General features: G+C 49.0%; 5 protein-coding genes; 2 read left to right on the forward strand and 3 right to left on the reverse strand.

Moving 5' to 3' along the window:
- Nucleotides 1–987: 987 nt before the first annotated feature.
- On the reverse strand, nt 988–2,113 carry GSTUM_00011326001 (uncharacterized protein; the record flags this gene model as incomplete). XM_002841860.2 has 2 exons in its annotated part: nt 988–1,514; nt 1,594–2,113. The coding sequence occupies 2 exons, from the start codon at nt 2,111–2,113 to the stop codon at nt 1,057–1,059; spliced, it is 978 nt and encodes a 325-aa protein (XP_002841906.1). The 3' UTR covers nt 988–1,056.
- Nucleotides 2,114–4,698: 2,585 nt separating this feature from the next.
- On the reverse strand, nt 4,699–5,893 carry GSTUM_00011327001 (uncharacterized protein; the record flags this gene model as incomplete). XM_002841861.2 has 4 exons in its annotated part: nt 4,699–5,187; nt 5,313–5,593; nt 5,736–5,748; nt 5,850–5,893. The coding sequence occupies 4 exons, from the start codon at nt 5,891–5,893 to the stop codon at nt 5,079–5,081; spliced, it is 447 nt and encodes a 148-aa protein (XP_002841907.1). The 3' UTR covers nt 4,699–5,078.
- A 251-nt stretch (nt 5,894–6,144) lies between these two features.
- GSTUM_00011328001 (uncharacterized protein) lies at nt 6,145–7,326 on the forward strand. XM_002841862.2 has 3 exons: nt 6,145–6,313; nt 6,396–6,478; nt 6,546–7,326. Exons 1-3 carry the CDS (start codon nt 6,242–6,244, stop codon nt 7,051–7,053), a joined length of 663 nt encoding a protein of 220 aa, XP_002841908.1. The 5' UTR covers nt 6,145–6,241; the 3' UTR covers nt 7,054–7,326.
- A 90-nt stretch (nt 7,327–7,416) lies between these two features.
- On the reverse strand, nt 7,417–9,003 carry GSTUM_00011329001 (uncharacterized protein; the record flags this gene model as incomplete). XM_002841863.2 has 4 exons in its annotated part: nt 8,724–9,003; nt 8,236–8,671; nt 7,585–8,164; nt 7,417–7,536 (listed from the first exon to the last, which is right to left on the reverse strand). The coding sequence occupies exons 1-4, from the start codon at nt 8,947–8,949 to the stop codon at nt 7,417–7,419; spliced, it is 1,362 nt and encodes a 453-aa protein (XP_002841909.1). The 5' UTR covers nt 8,950–9,003.
- A 1,903-nt stretch (nt 9,004–10,906) lies between these two features.
- The window catches only part of GSTUM_00011330001 (uncharacterized protein), a 3,614-nt gene continuing 272 nt past the window's right edge, over nt 10,907–14,248 (forward strand). Inside the window, exons 1-9 of the mRNA XM_002841864.2 lie at nt 10,907–11,091; nt 11,174–11,688; nt 11,751–11,953; nt 12,026–12,219; nt 12,282–12,866; nt 12,930–13,396; nt 13,458–13,713; nt 13,780–14,184; nt 14,226–14,248. The exon at nt 14,226–14,248 is cut by the window's right edge and continues 272 nt beyond it. Coding sequence (XP_002841910.1) covers nt 10,996–11,091; nt 11,174–11,688; nt 11,751–11,953; nt 12,026–12,219; nt 12,282–12,866; nt 12,930–13,396; nt 13,458–13,713; nt 13,780–14,184; nt 14,226–14,246 — 2,742 coding nt within the window. The 5' untranslated portion in view covers nt 10,907–10,995 and the 3' untranslated portion in view covers nt 14,247–14,248.

The following is a 14,248-nucleotide window of genomic DNA, read 5'->3' on the forward strand; positions in this document are numbered from 1 at the left end:
AGCAGATTACGTGTAGAGACCTGATCTTATTATGCTGCGGATCCGAACAGATAAATCAGTGAATGAACAAGCTCAGTATTAAACTACCACTATAGCATGTAGGAATATGTGGGGACGTGCGGCCGACGGATTAAATTTATGTTTTGATTTTCAAGCTGGCCGTATCCTCCCCCCCCAACGCAGAAATAGAAGTATCATTTACAATTGGTAACTTTGCGAATGGATGAATGAATGAATGAATAAGCGAATGATCGATCGGTTAGCCGTGTCAGATCTCGCCACAGTACGACAGAACGAGCTTTTCTTCTCCCCGTTCACAGTTACTTGTTGTCGATAAACGTCTCAGACGAACTTACCCGGATCTCCAAGCTACATGCAGCTATGATAGTGGTCACCCGGTTTCTGTCTGTCTGTCCGTCCTGGTGGGTGGTGAGTACCGTTGCCAATTCCTCCTACACATTGAGTGTATGACCTCGCGGAAATTCATTAGGGGTTAGCAGTGGACTCTGATCACTAGTGTTTTCTTTCTTATTTTTTTCTTTTTCTTCCTGGTGTGGTTCTGCTGTGCCCCGGTGAACTGTGCTCGCGCCGGGGTGACTAGAGGTGAGTTATTTACCCAGGTATCCATTCTAACGATTTCTTGCTGCGAGTGATGATGTGTGAACTATATAGAGAGCTTTGGTTTTTTTCTTTTCCCTCCCCCCCCCCCCTTTTTTTACTAGCAGGGAATGGTGCCGCGCCTGCTGGTTCTAGAGTATCTGGCGATTTGTGCGCCGAGTCTGAAAACCGGAGGCATGTTTATGAGTCTTGGGTGGTATAAGGGTTGGGAAGGTACCATTGTCGGTCCTCTAATGGCGCATAGCAGCAGGTCTTGCGCTCGGAATCGCACCATCAGGCCAGTAACTCCTCTTCATCTATTATTAAAAGCATAGGTCGGTCAGTCAATCGGACTCGCTTTAGGACTACCATAGGCATTATCCTGCTAATCATCGTACTCTTTAGATAACTCCCCACCCCCATTTCTAAACATATACAAATGGCGAAGAATAGAAAAGATTACTGCAAAGAATCCCTCATAGCTTTCAAGAATGTCCTCCCGTCCGCGTCCACATTATTATTAGCACACGTAGCATCCCACACCGAGACACCGCCAAAGTTGGACTTGCTCCTGATCTGGCTGACATAGCCAATCATTTCGGAGTGTGCAGCGTAGCCCTGTCCCTTATCTGGGGCACCGAGGAAGCCGGCGAATACCTTCGCTCCAGCGATGCCGTTGGCAGCGATATCCTCGGACCAGTTGTTGAAGCAGGATACGAGGCCGGTGGTCGCGCAGTAGTTGTTATAGAACTGGATGAAGAGGTAGTCGACGAGGTAGATCGCGCTACCGATCGACTTGTCGGGGCGCACACACTGGGGCGCGGCGGAGATGTAGTACTTTTTGGAAGCGGAGGCGAACTTGTTGCGGAGCTCGGAGATGAACTTCGGCCAGCCGTTCGAGTTGTTGTTTTCGTTGTCTGACGTTTTTGTGGCGGTTAATAATGGGTCCCTCCGTTATGTGGTGGGGGTGGGGGGTGGGGGAGGAGAGGAATATACCAATATCAAAGCCGTCGACCCTAGCATCGCCAAACGGTCTCATGGACTCTAGTCCTGTGCCTTCCCCAAAGAGCCTCCAAAGATTATCCGCGTACTCACACGCCGCGGCATCATCAGCCAACGTCTGCATCCCCGAAGCTCCCTGCAAGCTCATGAGCACCAATTTCCCCCGTGCCTGGCAATCTTTGATCGCGGTGCCAAACTCGGGACAGCGATGCAAGTCCGTCCCATCAATTGGGTCCCAGCAGTACCCGGAAAGGTTCAAGCCGGGAAGTCCCCTTCGCCCCTTGATGACATTGACAAAGGCAAGCACGATGATATCCACAGACGTATCGGCGCAGAACTTTGCGAGGGAATCTGTAGACTGAGACTGACTCTGGCCGAAATATGCTACTGTTTTCCCGGCTTTTGAAATGGCCGGTTCCTGCCGGGCTCCACAGACAGGAAGTGCAGCTGCGTGCACGATGCTCAGGAGCGCTGAGGCGAGGCAGAAAGTGGAGAAGAGCATTGAAGAAAACATCCTGTGTTTAAACAAAACTTCGAAAAATGAGTGTGAAGAAGTGATGTAGAAGATATAACTATGGTAGAAAGGAGTGAATGGTGGTAAACACCCAACCGCGCCAAAGGAACGCTACAGCAGTGACCGCGAGGAGAAACTATGCTGGCCGGCTGGAAGTGAGAATATAGTTTAGAGGATCTCAACCCGTACTTATATTGTCTGAGGCATTGGACATGGGTCGTCACATATCTCTTAGACATGGGAGAAAATCAGGGCTCAGGTACCGGTACTGGTACCGGATTCAGGGCGTCGCACCGCATTTCGCCAAAAGTCTTTTTTGCCTATTATATGGGTGAGTGCTTGGAAGGATGAGGTCGAAGTTGTTCCATGGATCATGGGTATGAAATTCTTTTCTCCCCCCTTCCCCTTTGATGCCTTCTCTTTTTCAGCACCAAATTTGGCGTGAGATGCTGTGGCTCTTGCGGTACAGTATGCCCAACCCTAGAAGGTAGGGTGCTGCTCTTTCTTCTTCTCGCAGTCAGTGAGTGTTCATGATCCAGCATACCGGTAACATTACGATACGACCTTGAACATTCCTAGCACGCAGAGGGATACGACTGCAGATACTCGAGTACTGGGCGGTACTTAATCTCCCCCCACGTACCAGTAGGATGCCGGTGCCGGTGCCGTATCAGTATATCATTTTCCACAGGTGTGCCTTACTGGCCAATTTATGCCAATGGAATCCCGGGATTCCTCAGCATCTCTTCTCAAGCTTTGGATGTCAAACTCTATCCCAAAATTTCACAAAAGAGCAAAAGTGGAATCGGGGAGAACTCCACCATTATGAGGAAGCTAACCGCGGTACAAGTATATATGCTGTACGCTTAGCTTACCCAACTCCTGACCAACCTCAAGGGGGTCAGTAGCAACCCAATCGGAAATAGCTTCAGTGCTCGTAGGAAGGATACCGGTATACGATACCCAGCAAGCGGGGGGTTTTTTTTAAAAAAAGTGCCGCCTAAGCATCAATACACTCTATCAATCAATGTCTCCCACAATCCGGGTTACTGGAGAGAGGGGAAAAATGTACTCGTACTACCGTAGTACTGTACAATACATTAGTACCACACCCTTCGTACACTTGACTTATTATATCTCTTACAACCCCGGCAAAGGCCCACGAACCAGATGAGCCACACATCCCTCAATTCCCTTTCTCCACTTTGGCCGCGCCCTGTCCAGAATCGCTGGAAAATCTCCTCGTATCCCAATCCAGCCAACCCGAAGTATCGCATATGATAAACCACTTGAACATAGCCTCCGAAGACATCTAAACAAACCAGTATGACGGGATCCAAATCCATCCAAGATTTCTCGTAATAACTTGCACCACTCTTCCCACCACCTCTCATGTCCCGGCGCCAAGGACCATTTTGCCAGCATATACGAGTACTAGTACTGTGGCCAATGTAGTAAGCGAGAAATATCTGTTGACCGCTTCATCCCCTCGCTACTGAACCTTCGTGACGCAGACTAGCACGCACCCTAACTTCTCTGTACCAACCGCAATATCGCCAACCAAAACGCGAGGGAAATGCGCGAGGACGTTGAAATTCCCCCTCTGGAAGGAATAGGGGTGGAGAGATCACCGGAAACTCATCGTCCCTCAGTTGGAGGCCAAAAGAAAAAAAAATGCACAGCACCTTAGTACTATACGGGGGGGGAGTGATTGCAACGTTCCCGGCGCATTTTCCTTCGCACTCTTCACAGGGAGCTAATACCGTACTAGAGTACGAGTACTGTACATCTGACTTCGAATTCTGTGCGAGTATGGGCAACAAACAGACGGGGACCCCCTCCCGTTTATTCATTGTTTCCCATACTACCGGCACCGTACTATAATACACCACTGACGCGCGCAGACAATTGACCGTTCATTTGCGAAATTCCTATGTTCGGGCACTGTGCAAGTACTATATAATACTGTACGAGTACTGTACTAGTACCGGTACTCGTATAATACCCGTATTTGAGTACAGCACCCACGGTACTAAAAGCGCTAAAAAGCTTGGTTGTAAAAGCTTTTAGTCTAACACCACTTTGACCAACCGGTTCGAAAGCCTTAATAAAAGGAGGACACTTGATCTCGAGTTTTTCCTTTTTTTCCCTTCCTTTTTTTTTTTTGTTTCATGCGGAGACAGACAAACAGACAGACTCGCTTCACTATTCGAACTAGCCAACTACCTTGTGATAACCAAATAGGCCAGACACAAGTCTTTCATCATTCCCTCGAGTGATCCGCCATGACCTCATTTCCCTGGCCCCGCAATGAACCCCGGACCGGGGTCTTATTTAGCAGCGACTTTCGTCCAGGATTTCTTTCTTTTCGTTCCTTTTTTCTCCCCCAAGGACTCTTCGCCCGATAAATATGCGGGACAGGCAATGTACTGTAGACCAAGGGACTTGTTTTCGTAAAACTGAGGTCTCATCTGTTTTCCGGAGTACTTCAGGAACATGGGATTCACTCCCTAAGACTTGGCTGTTACATCAACTTGCAGTGCTGGGTTCATTATGATCCAAGCCATATTACGAGTCGACTTTGCACCCAGCCGTGCCCTCCGCTCTCGTGAGTTTGCTAGAATTGCCGCCCTCGAACCAAGATATTTCGGAGGGTAAAATGAGGGCTCCTATTGCGAGGTGGAACTATGATATTGAGAGCAGGGCCATTTGACCCTTGAAACAATCAAACGACTAACAAAGCTCACTCTTGCACCGCCGAAACGGAATTGACATCCGAAATCTATCCATTTATTTTATCCTCCAGGTGGGCCTTGAGGGAGGTATCATAGCTTCTAGTACCAAATAGAGATACCATCCTATGAGCAAAACCAATAATGCAGGCGCCCACTAACAACCTAAACTATCCCATCACCAGATCTACCGTAGTTGCAAAAAATCCCTCCCTAAACCAATCAGCTCCCTTTCACGGGTAGTCCCTTCCCACGGTCCGGACAACGAATTCTTTTTCCATCCGTCTAGTCTGGTTTTTGAACTCCTCCACTTCTTTGTAACAATCTAACGGTGTCCGATCACTATCGCACTCCATTAGCCTACCACCCCCATCCCCTCTGCCATATCTCCCCTTCCATTACACCACCCCGCCCCCACCCCGATCCCCCACAGCCCCATCCTTTGGAGATGAGAAAGCTTAACTCACTTCAATCTCAAGCACTTGACAACCTCCCCCCTCGCCCTCTCCACCTCGCCATCAATTTTGATCATCCTAGGCATGCGCTCCAACCTCTCTTTCAGCGCATCGATCTCGGCCTGCACCTGCTCCCTACTTAACCCCTTCGTATCCCCATCCTTATCGCTCTCGGAGAGCCTACTCTCCAGATCAACCAGAATCTGGGACTCCCGCGAATGCAGACGCTGCAATTCGCTCTCAACGCGGGATTGGACCTGGATTTCTAACGACTTTTCCCGGGTGCTGTTTGTCTGATTGTTTACGCCCGGGTAGGATTGTGTTAGTTCGTTGTCGAATAACTGTATTGAGGGGGCAATGCGGTAGGATAGGAGGGAAAAGAAAAACCTCGCTAGAGAGTTGTAGCGACTCGACGAGGTTGTTGGAGAAACGCACCGGAGTTTCGCTGCTGTTTGTATCATTTTGAATTAGCCACCCTCTCTTTTATTTGTTAATTTCCAATTTCCTTCCTTCACTGGAGAGGATCGTAGGGGATTCTGTGTTTTTTACCCATCGAAAACACGTTCGGCGGGTTTGCTGTTGCCGGAACCCATTGTAGTGGTGGTGCTTGAAATGACGTTTAGCCTCGGTGGTCGTGAATGATTGAACCTTTTCTTTCTCTTTCGAAATCTGGAAATTCCGTGGGATGAGATGTTCTATTGGATAGGGTAAATTTAAGCCTGAGGGTTGCAGGTGCGGTCACTTAATTTGACGGGGAAAGAGGCTCAAGGAAAGGCAAGGGCAAAGCTGTCATACTCGAATATGAGACGTATAGAACCGAACCTGTGCGGATAAACCTTCGTCGCCTTCTTTCTCCCCCTTCTATCAACCACTACTCACTCCCTCCCTCCCCCACATACCCCCAACCACAAACCTACTACAAGCATTTCCACCGCTAAAACATGGATCCCGAAAGAGAAAGTTCACGCCTTTGGCGTGCCTGGAGAACTGTTCACGAAATGGCCAAAGATAGAGTACGCCTCCCCTCCTCTCACCAAAGCCACAGTAGAACAGACAAATGAATCGGACTAACACAGTACCTACTACCGCATCTAGGGATATGAAATCTCCGAAGAAGAAATCACAATAACCCTCGAAGAGTTCCGCCACCAGTACTGCGATGGCGAAGGTCGTCCAATGTAGCCCTTCCATCCCCTTAATAGACAGACAGACATAAAGAATAAAACACTAAAACCTCCCTCACAGCCGCAAAAACCTCACCTTCAAGGCCAACCCCAGCCCTAGCATGATCAAGCAGCACGCCCCAGCCCCCAATCAGCCTGCAACCGTCGGCACCCTGTGGGTGGAATTCAGCGCGGAAAGCAACATTGGAATCAAGCACATGCGCGCCTTCGCGCACACCATCAACAGCGAGAATTTCCACACTGGCATCTTCATCTGCTCGAGCCACCCCACTCCTGCCGCCATGAAGATCGTCCCCACCGTGCTGCCGAGCGTTATCGAGGTCTTTCTGGAGAGCGACTTGCTGGTCAACATTACCAAGCACGAGTTAGTTCCTCGCCATATCCTCCTCAGCAGGGAGGAGAAGAAGAAGTTGCTCGAGAGGTATAGGCTCAAGGAGAGTCAGCTGCCGAGGATTCAGGGGGCGGACCCGGTTGCTAGGTATTATGGGCTTAAGAGGGGGCATGTGGTTAAGATTGTTAGGAAGAGTGAGACTAGTGGGCGCTATGCTAGTTATCGTCTTTGCATGTAGCGGCAATCTGGGGGTTCTGGGGGTTCTGGGGGTGAACGAAAGTGTACGAAAAGTGTACGAAAAGTGGGATTGGCGTTGTCATTTTTAAACTCTACAGTAATGGGGGGGTGGGTATACCTCTAGTTGAATTTGTACTTGCGGCCTGTGATAGCATTAGACAAACAAGTTCTCGCGGGCAGAGTGGTATATGCACTCTTGAGAAAATTGTTTGGGGGAAAGGGAGCCAAAGCGAGAAAGAAGGCCAAAGAAAGAAAGAAAGCAAAACTCCCTGAATATTTGGTGATCTATCCTCGCTAGGTTTAAACGCACTCAACTCCCACGCGTGCCTAACCCAAATGACCCAAGAAAGAGAAACCCTCAAGTTCAAAGCCCAAACACCGGCGCGGCAACTTTATCCCAATTCTCATCCCAGCGATTCTCAGTCTCCGCCAGAGCCCCCTCCCTCAACTTCTTCAACTGTTGCGACGCAGGATTGAACAAATTCTACTCCCGTTAGCGACTCTCATGGCCAAAAGAGAAAGTGCGACTTACAACAAGTGCATTACCCAACTCCTCCCCGGTCTTGAACACAATTCCATTAACCCTATCCTTCACAAGCTCACTAATAGCCAAGTATTCAAATGCTGCGACGGGAACCCCCACGCCAAACAAGTCGACCACCTTCATCGGAAGATCCACCCCAGACGTGCTGGTGTGCAAACTAACGCCCAAGTCCGCACATCCAACCATCTTAGGATAATCTTCAGATTCAAGCCATACACTCTCAATGGTAACGTGCTGGAATTCAAGTGTCTCTACACGAGCCATATACTGGTCACGAAGTTGTCCCTTTCCAGTGATGACCGCAAGGATTGAAGGCGCAGATCCGGGCTTTAGGAAATTGACGCCGGACGCCCATCGGTCGTAAATCAGTAGAGCCCCAAGGAGGTGACTAAAGTCTTCGTCTGGAGTCCAGGAGGTGCTGGAGATTAAGAGGCGGGTTGAGCCCGAGGCTATTGCAGATGCATGGCGGGCAGTTGCCGGGTGTGATTCTAGGAATTTATTGCGCTCTTCGGGTGAGAGTGGGGTGAAGTGGGTTGGTGGTCTATCGTACAGGGTTTTGATGGGGGTTCTGGGACTGTCAGCTCAGCTCTTTTTTCCCTTTTCTGGAATTTGGCTAGAGAGAGGGGTGGGAGGTGGTACTTGACTCCCCAATCGTTCTTCAAAGTCAGGCCCATACGGTCTGTTACCGTAAAGTTTGCATACGCGCCCCTTCCGATAAACATCTCATAAATTTTGCAAAAGTAGACTATCGGGTGCTCCTTGAGTTTGAGCTGTAAGACGCTCCAACCAAAGTTATGCCAGTCAATAACAGTTTTCATCCCCCGTAGAGCTCCGACAAGTTTTGTTACAGCTAGCGTAGGTATCGCCGGTGGGTTCTGGAGCAGAATGTATCCAGTCGATGGTGGGATGATGTAGCAGAGCAAGTAGAGCATAGACGTAAGCTGGAAAAGTGCCTTCAAAGGAGCAAACAAAATGAATCGAATTGGGGTATCGGTTCTGAGGAAGCCTGGAGGCGGGGGCAACGGGCACATTTTGATATTCGGATTATCCGTGAGCTCAGGTCTCGGAGCGGATTCTAAGCTCCTTTCAGCACACGGTGGATAGATTCGGACGGAAGCTCATGATACCGTCGTATCCAACCAATTCCACCAATCCACCTTTCCGCGCAATTGATAAAGCATGATATTGCATACGAGGACTCCGTCCAATATCCCCAAGTACTAAAACCACAATTCGTGGCTTCTCGCCCCTCCCAGGTGGAACATGCCTACTCGGTAAGCACAGCAAGAGCAAGGAAAACGAAAGCGAAACAAAAAGTAGAGGAGTTCCCCAAAACTCGAGAGAATCCATCATGTTTCCCACTTCGCACGATGTTTTTTTTTTTCTTCCGGGGGAGAAAGGGTTGAGGTGGGGGGGGGATTGGACTTATTGAAGGACAGCTGGCGAGCTGGCTGTCATATGCGGTTGGGACTCGAGCCTTAGACTAACTTACCATCCCTATTTCCCACTTATCGTAACCTGTGCGGCTCAATCATTTATTTTAAGCCATTCTTACATAACTTATGATAAAGCTTGGCTGTATCATAAGTTACGGTTGGGATTTTTCTTTTGAAGATTTGGATTTCTTGCATTTTGTTGGTTATAATCGACGCCAATCCATCTGTTATTATTATTATGAGCACATGAGACTTTTTACAAGAGTTTTTACAAGAGGTTTGTTCAATTAAGGAGTTTCTGGGGTTAGACATGGGTTGTCACTCGTAAATCCTTGTTGCAACAATTTCTGCGCAGGCTCGAGGGCCTGCAGTGGTGATAGGTTCTCATCAGTTCGCCTAAATGTGCTATGTGATATAACTTCTAATATTTTGACCACTGATCGAGAAAAAAAACACCTTCCAGTTCTTGCGATTGGAACACACATTACCCTATCACACCTAGTGCCAGCAGACCAGTATGATGGCTGTCGGGAATGCGCTATGTGGGGGAGATTTACTGATTGGAGCTTGGCGACTCCCCGAGCAGCGCCAGCCAAGTAGCACTCGAGAACTGTGGATTCTGCTCCATTGTACCGGCACTCATAATGTTGCCAGAGGGGTGGCGAGGGTTCGACTGAGACGAATGGTAGCTGTGGAAAATTTTTCATCGTGCGAACTAAAGGCATGGCAAACCTCCTGCAGGGACACCGCCGGTACTCGTATACCAGAGATGTTCAACCATAGGTTGAGAAGGAGTTTTTCGAGTGCCAGTTTCCGAGTGGATCTGCCTTACGCACCAGACTCCTTCAACTTGAAAAACTTGCACAGCTTAGCTTGGCTGTTTTCCAATCCCAGGGCTGAATGCTTCCAATGTAGCATTATTGGTACAGCACTCGCGTGGGAAGGTAACCGGAGCAAGTCTCAAACCTCCCTATGTTAGGCCAACTGGTTGATTTTGTCATCAAAATTCCTTGCATGGGGCGTGGACTACTATAGTCCTTATCCCCATTTGTACAGTACTACCTAGTTTTCTAACCATGCGGGAGGAGCGGGGCCCGGGAGGAGTACCGGTACCGGTATACACCCATGTTTCCCTCGTCATGGATGTCCAGAGATGATGTGTGCGGTGAGGGAGAATCTCGCTGTCTTTTGGTGCGAGTGGAAGGGCTTAGACTGGGACCGGACAATTGTAGCTGTGATAGGTATAATAACTTAGCGCTAGTTTCTGTCGATTTTTGATTGGGGAGGGTTATTAGTACTTGTCTTGGCGCTAGACGTCCGGACACTTTACGAACATCCAGATATGGAGGAATTTTTCAGCCCCTCCCTCGGGCATCAACACACTAGCGGATGAGGCAGTAAGTTACTGTGGAGTAGGGGCAACAGAGCGGTAGTACCGGTAGAGAGAGAGGACGACACCTTAGTAAAGGGGATTTATCGGGAGGGAGTGGCATTCTTTCCATCTCTTTGTCCCTTGTTTGTTTTTTACGATGAAAGAATTTGCTCTGTGGGCTGTTTGATTCCTCCCTGTTTGTGACGGAGATCGACTAATTGGAGCTTTGTATCAACTCGTATCATACTCCCGAATTAACAGATTGCTTGAGGGGGAGGAAGTGAACCATTGCCCTTCCTGTAGCTGGGGTGGTGAGGGGGTTCTCTCTAAGTGCAGGTGTCATCCAAAGCATGATATCATATGAGTGACGGTAGGGTAACAATCACGTCTTATCACTCAGCCTTGAGAGAAAAAAAAAAGCTCGGATATTATCATGCCGGTACCGGTGATCGATAATTACTAGATGAGCTCCAACAACAGAACCTCACAACCACCCCTCCTCCATTCAACAATAACGACGATAACCACGATAGGGCTTCGCAGATCAGTTATTGCGATAGCTACTCACCAAGGCGATCTTTAATTTTCACAATGACGCTGAACAAACATCGGCGCAAGATAGCCGATTCAGTTGCGCAGAATCCTCCCGCTCCTCCCACCCATTCGCGTATTCTCGCGCCTTTCAGGGTATGCTTCGGTCTTCGTCTATAATGCTTTAGGCGCGAGGAGGGGATTTCTCTTACTGATGGCTTGTAATGGGGTATTGTAGGCAATTGGCCACGTAACGTCTACCTCTGTGCCCCCCGTACCGTTTTCTATCCTGCCACTGGGGAAGACATTCCAGCTTACGACTGCACTCTCGAATGCTATACAAACCTACGACGTTCGGCGACTGAACCTTGTATTCGTCTCATCACCGCCTACTCCCGGGACCATTCGTCGAGCTGTTGCACATCGGGATGTGGTGTATGTCGCCTTTGAAGATCCGCTCGTCAGAGTTTGGGTGTTTAAGAGGGGAAGGAAGGTCGCTGAATTGGCTGTTGCAGGTGAGGGGAGGAAGAAGATCACCGAATGGCGGGACTTGGTAATTTTCGGGGATTGGGTTGTGGGTGTCTTGGATTGGGGGATGGTCGTCTGGAGGAGGGAAACTCGGGAGGTTTATACCGAGATTGAGATGGATAATCGGGGCAGGATTACAGCTGCGGTGCATCCGAGCACGTATTTGAATAAGATGGTGATCGCGAGGATGGGTGGGGTGCTTGAGATTTGGAATGTGAAGACTAGGTGCGAATTGGTCCGTCTCTTCCATCTTCTATTGCGCTTTGCTAATATCCTGTGGTTTGTAGTAAGAAGATTTACACCATCCTGCCCCCGGTGGCTTCCACGGGTGAAGAACCGCTAGAAATTACTTCTTTAGTGCAAACCCCGGTTATCTCTGTGTTTGCTATTGGGTTTTCGACGGGTGAGGTTCATCTTCACAATATACAAACCGATAATCCTCTGTTTACGCTAGGCGGTTCTGCTGGTGATATTGTCGCTGCTACTTCTTGTGGTCAGAAACAAGTTACGAGTATCTCATTCTGCACTGACCCGGCAGTTGGTGCAGGAAAATCAAGAGTAGCAACTGATTCTGGAGGCAACATGCTTGCCGTTGGACATGGCGATGGCGATATCACATTGTGGAACTTGAAAAAACGTAGAATCGCAGCGATCATGCGGAATGCTCACGATGGGCCGCTTGGTGGGGGCGTTATTGTTGAGTGGCTGGCGGGACAGAGTGTCTTGGTTACGAGCGGTAGTGACAATAGTATAAAGGTGTTTTCGGGTTCTTTTTACTTCGTCTAATAAAGCGTTTGTTTGTGCTGACGGATTTTTAGGAATGGATTTTCGATTCTCCACATACTACACTTCCCCGTGTATTACGCTCCCGATCTGGGCATTCTAAACCCATAACTTCTCTAACCTTCCTGAATCCTTCCACTTCTCATTTCCTCCTCTCTGGCTCACATGATTCTTCGTTTCGAGCTCATTCTATGAGAAATGACGCGCAGTCATTCGTTTTCTCAGAAAAGGCCAGAGGTAAGAGGTCGAACAAGCCTCCACGAAGTGGCGAAAAGGGCACGAATTGGGCCAATGGGGGGTTTTCGGCACCAAACCCAGTAACTTGCATAGCAACTGTAACGGGTGAAGATGGTGCCGGAAATGCAGAAAACGCGGCACGAGACCTAGCAGGAATAATAACAGGTCATCGGGACTCTGAATCCGGAAGACTTTGGAGCTTTGAGAACAAGTCTTTGAGAGGGCGCTGGGCTCGAACAACTGATGGTGGATTCGTCTGGAGCGTAGCTGTGTCGTCTTGCGGGACTTTCTGTTTCGTAGGCTCTAGCAATGGTGGGATAGCAATGTATAATATCCAGAGTGGGATTAAAAGGCGTCAATTCCCCGAGCCAGTATCAGCCGCCGTGGCAAAGCGTCTTAAAAATAGTACCGGGCCGGTGAAGTTGGGCATGGCTGGTATTGGAAAGCATACGAAGGCGGTTACGGGAATTGTAGTCGATTCTCTAAACCGAGTCGTGATTAGCACATCACTAGATGGGGAAGTCAAGTTCTGGGACTTCAATACCGGAATTATCGTCCACGAAATCCACTGGAGTAATTCTGGCGCAATTACTAAAGCGAAGTTACACAGGCACTCTGATCTCCTCGCGGTTTGTTGCGATGATCTTTGCATTCGGGTGGTGGATATTGAAACCCGCAAGACTGTACGAGAGCTTCGGGGCGCGCAAGGAAGGATAAATGACTTTTGTTTTTCGAACGACGGGAGATGGATCATAGGCGCTTCGACGGATAGCATTGTCAGAATTTGGGATTTACCAACTGGGCATTTGATTGATGGTATTAGGACTAAGAGTATTGTTACTGCTATGGCGTTTTCTGGAACTGGTGAATTCCTGGCGACGGCTCATGTTGATAGTGTTGGGATAAACCTATGGTGAGATTTGTTTTCCCGCACTTATCTGAAGTGGAGCTAACTGCTGTTGATGTTGAAACAGGACAAATAGAACTTTGTTCAAACACGTTCCGACTAGACATCTTGATGAAAAGGACATAGTAGACATGACTGCTCCGTTAGCCTCTGGAGAAGGGGGTGTCGGTGTCATCGAAGCTGCACTTAGCCCCCAGGACGATGGAGAGGATGGCAGCACCCGCACATACACCACATTAGACCAACTGAGCAGCAACATGTTGACAATGTCACTCGTCCCAAGGACAAGATGGCAGACTTTACTTAACCTTGACGTTATCAAGGTAAATCCCTCTTCCCTCCCCTCACCCCGTAGCATCTAAACAAACAGATTTAATCTTTCATTATAGCAACGAAACAGACCGAAGGAACCTCCCAAAGCTCCTGAGAGAGCCCCTTTCTTTCTCCCCCCACTCGGCGCAAAATCTGATTCATTCGCACCAGCTGCCGGGAAGATGATCAGTGGCACCAACAGTGCCCAACTAACCGACTCTCAAACCCTTGAAGCCGAGAGATCCCGCGTCCTCCGCATGAGCCGGGATAGCGGTGAATCTACCTTCACCAAACTCCTTCGCGAAGCTGCAGACCGCAATAACGGAGACTACACCGTCTTCCTCGACCATCTGAAAACGCTCTCACCCTCGACAGCAGATCTAGAAATCAGGAGTTTGCAAGTAAACGAGCTGGCACAGTTCGTGCAGGCTATGACACAGCGACTGAAGAGCCGGAGAGACTACGAGCTCGTGCAGACTTGGGTTAGTGTGTTTCTCAAGTGTCATTCCGAGGCCGTGATGAGCGAGGAGGAGCTCAGGGATGAAT

The sequence above is a fragment of the Tuber melanosporum genome, assembly GCF_000151645.1.
Source record: "Tuber melanosporum whole genome shotgun sequence assembly, scaffold_82, strain Mel28".
Lineage (NCBI taxonomy): Eukaryota > Fungi > Ascomycota > Pezizomycetes > Pezizales > Tuberaceae > Tuber > Tuber melanosporum.

Excerpts from the sequence above, each read along its gene's own strand:
- GSTUM_00011328001 (XM_002841862.2), top strand. The coding sequence starts at position 6,242 with ATGGATCCCGAAAGAGAAAGTTCACGCCTTTGGCGTGCCTGGAGAACT. Across the intron at positions 6,314-6,395 it reads ACGAAATGGCCAAAGATAGA|GGATATGAAATCTCCGAAGA; the intron begins GTACGCCTCCCC and ends TACCGCATCTAG. Across the intron at positions 6,479-6,545 it reads GATGGCGAAGGTCGTCCAAT|CCGCAAAAACCTCACCTTCA; the intron begins GTAGCCCTTCCA and ends CCTCCCTCACAG.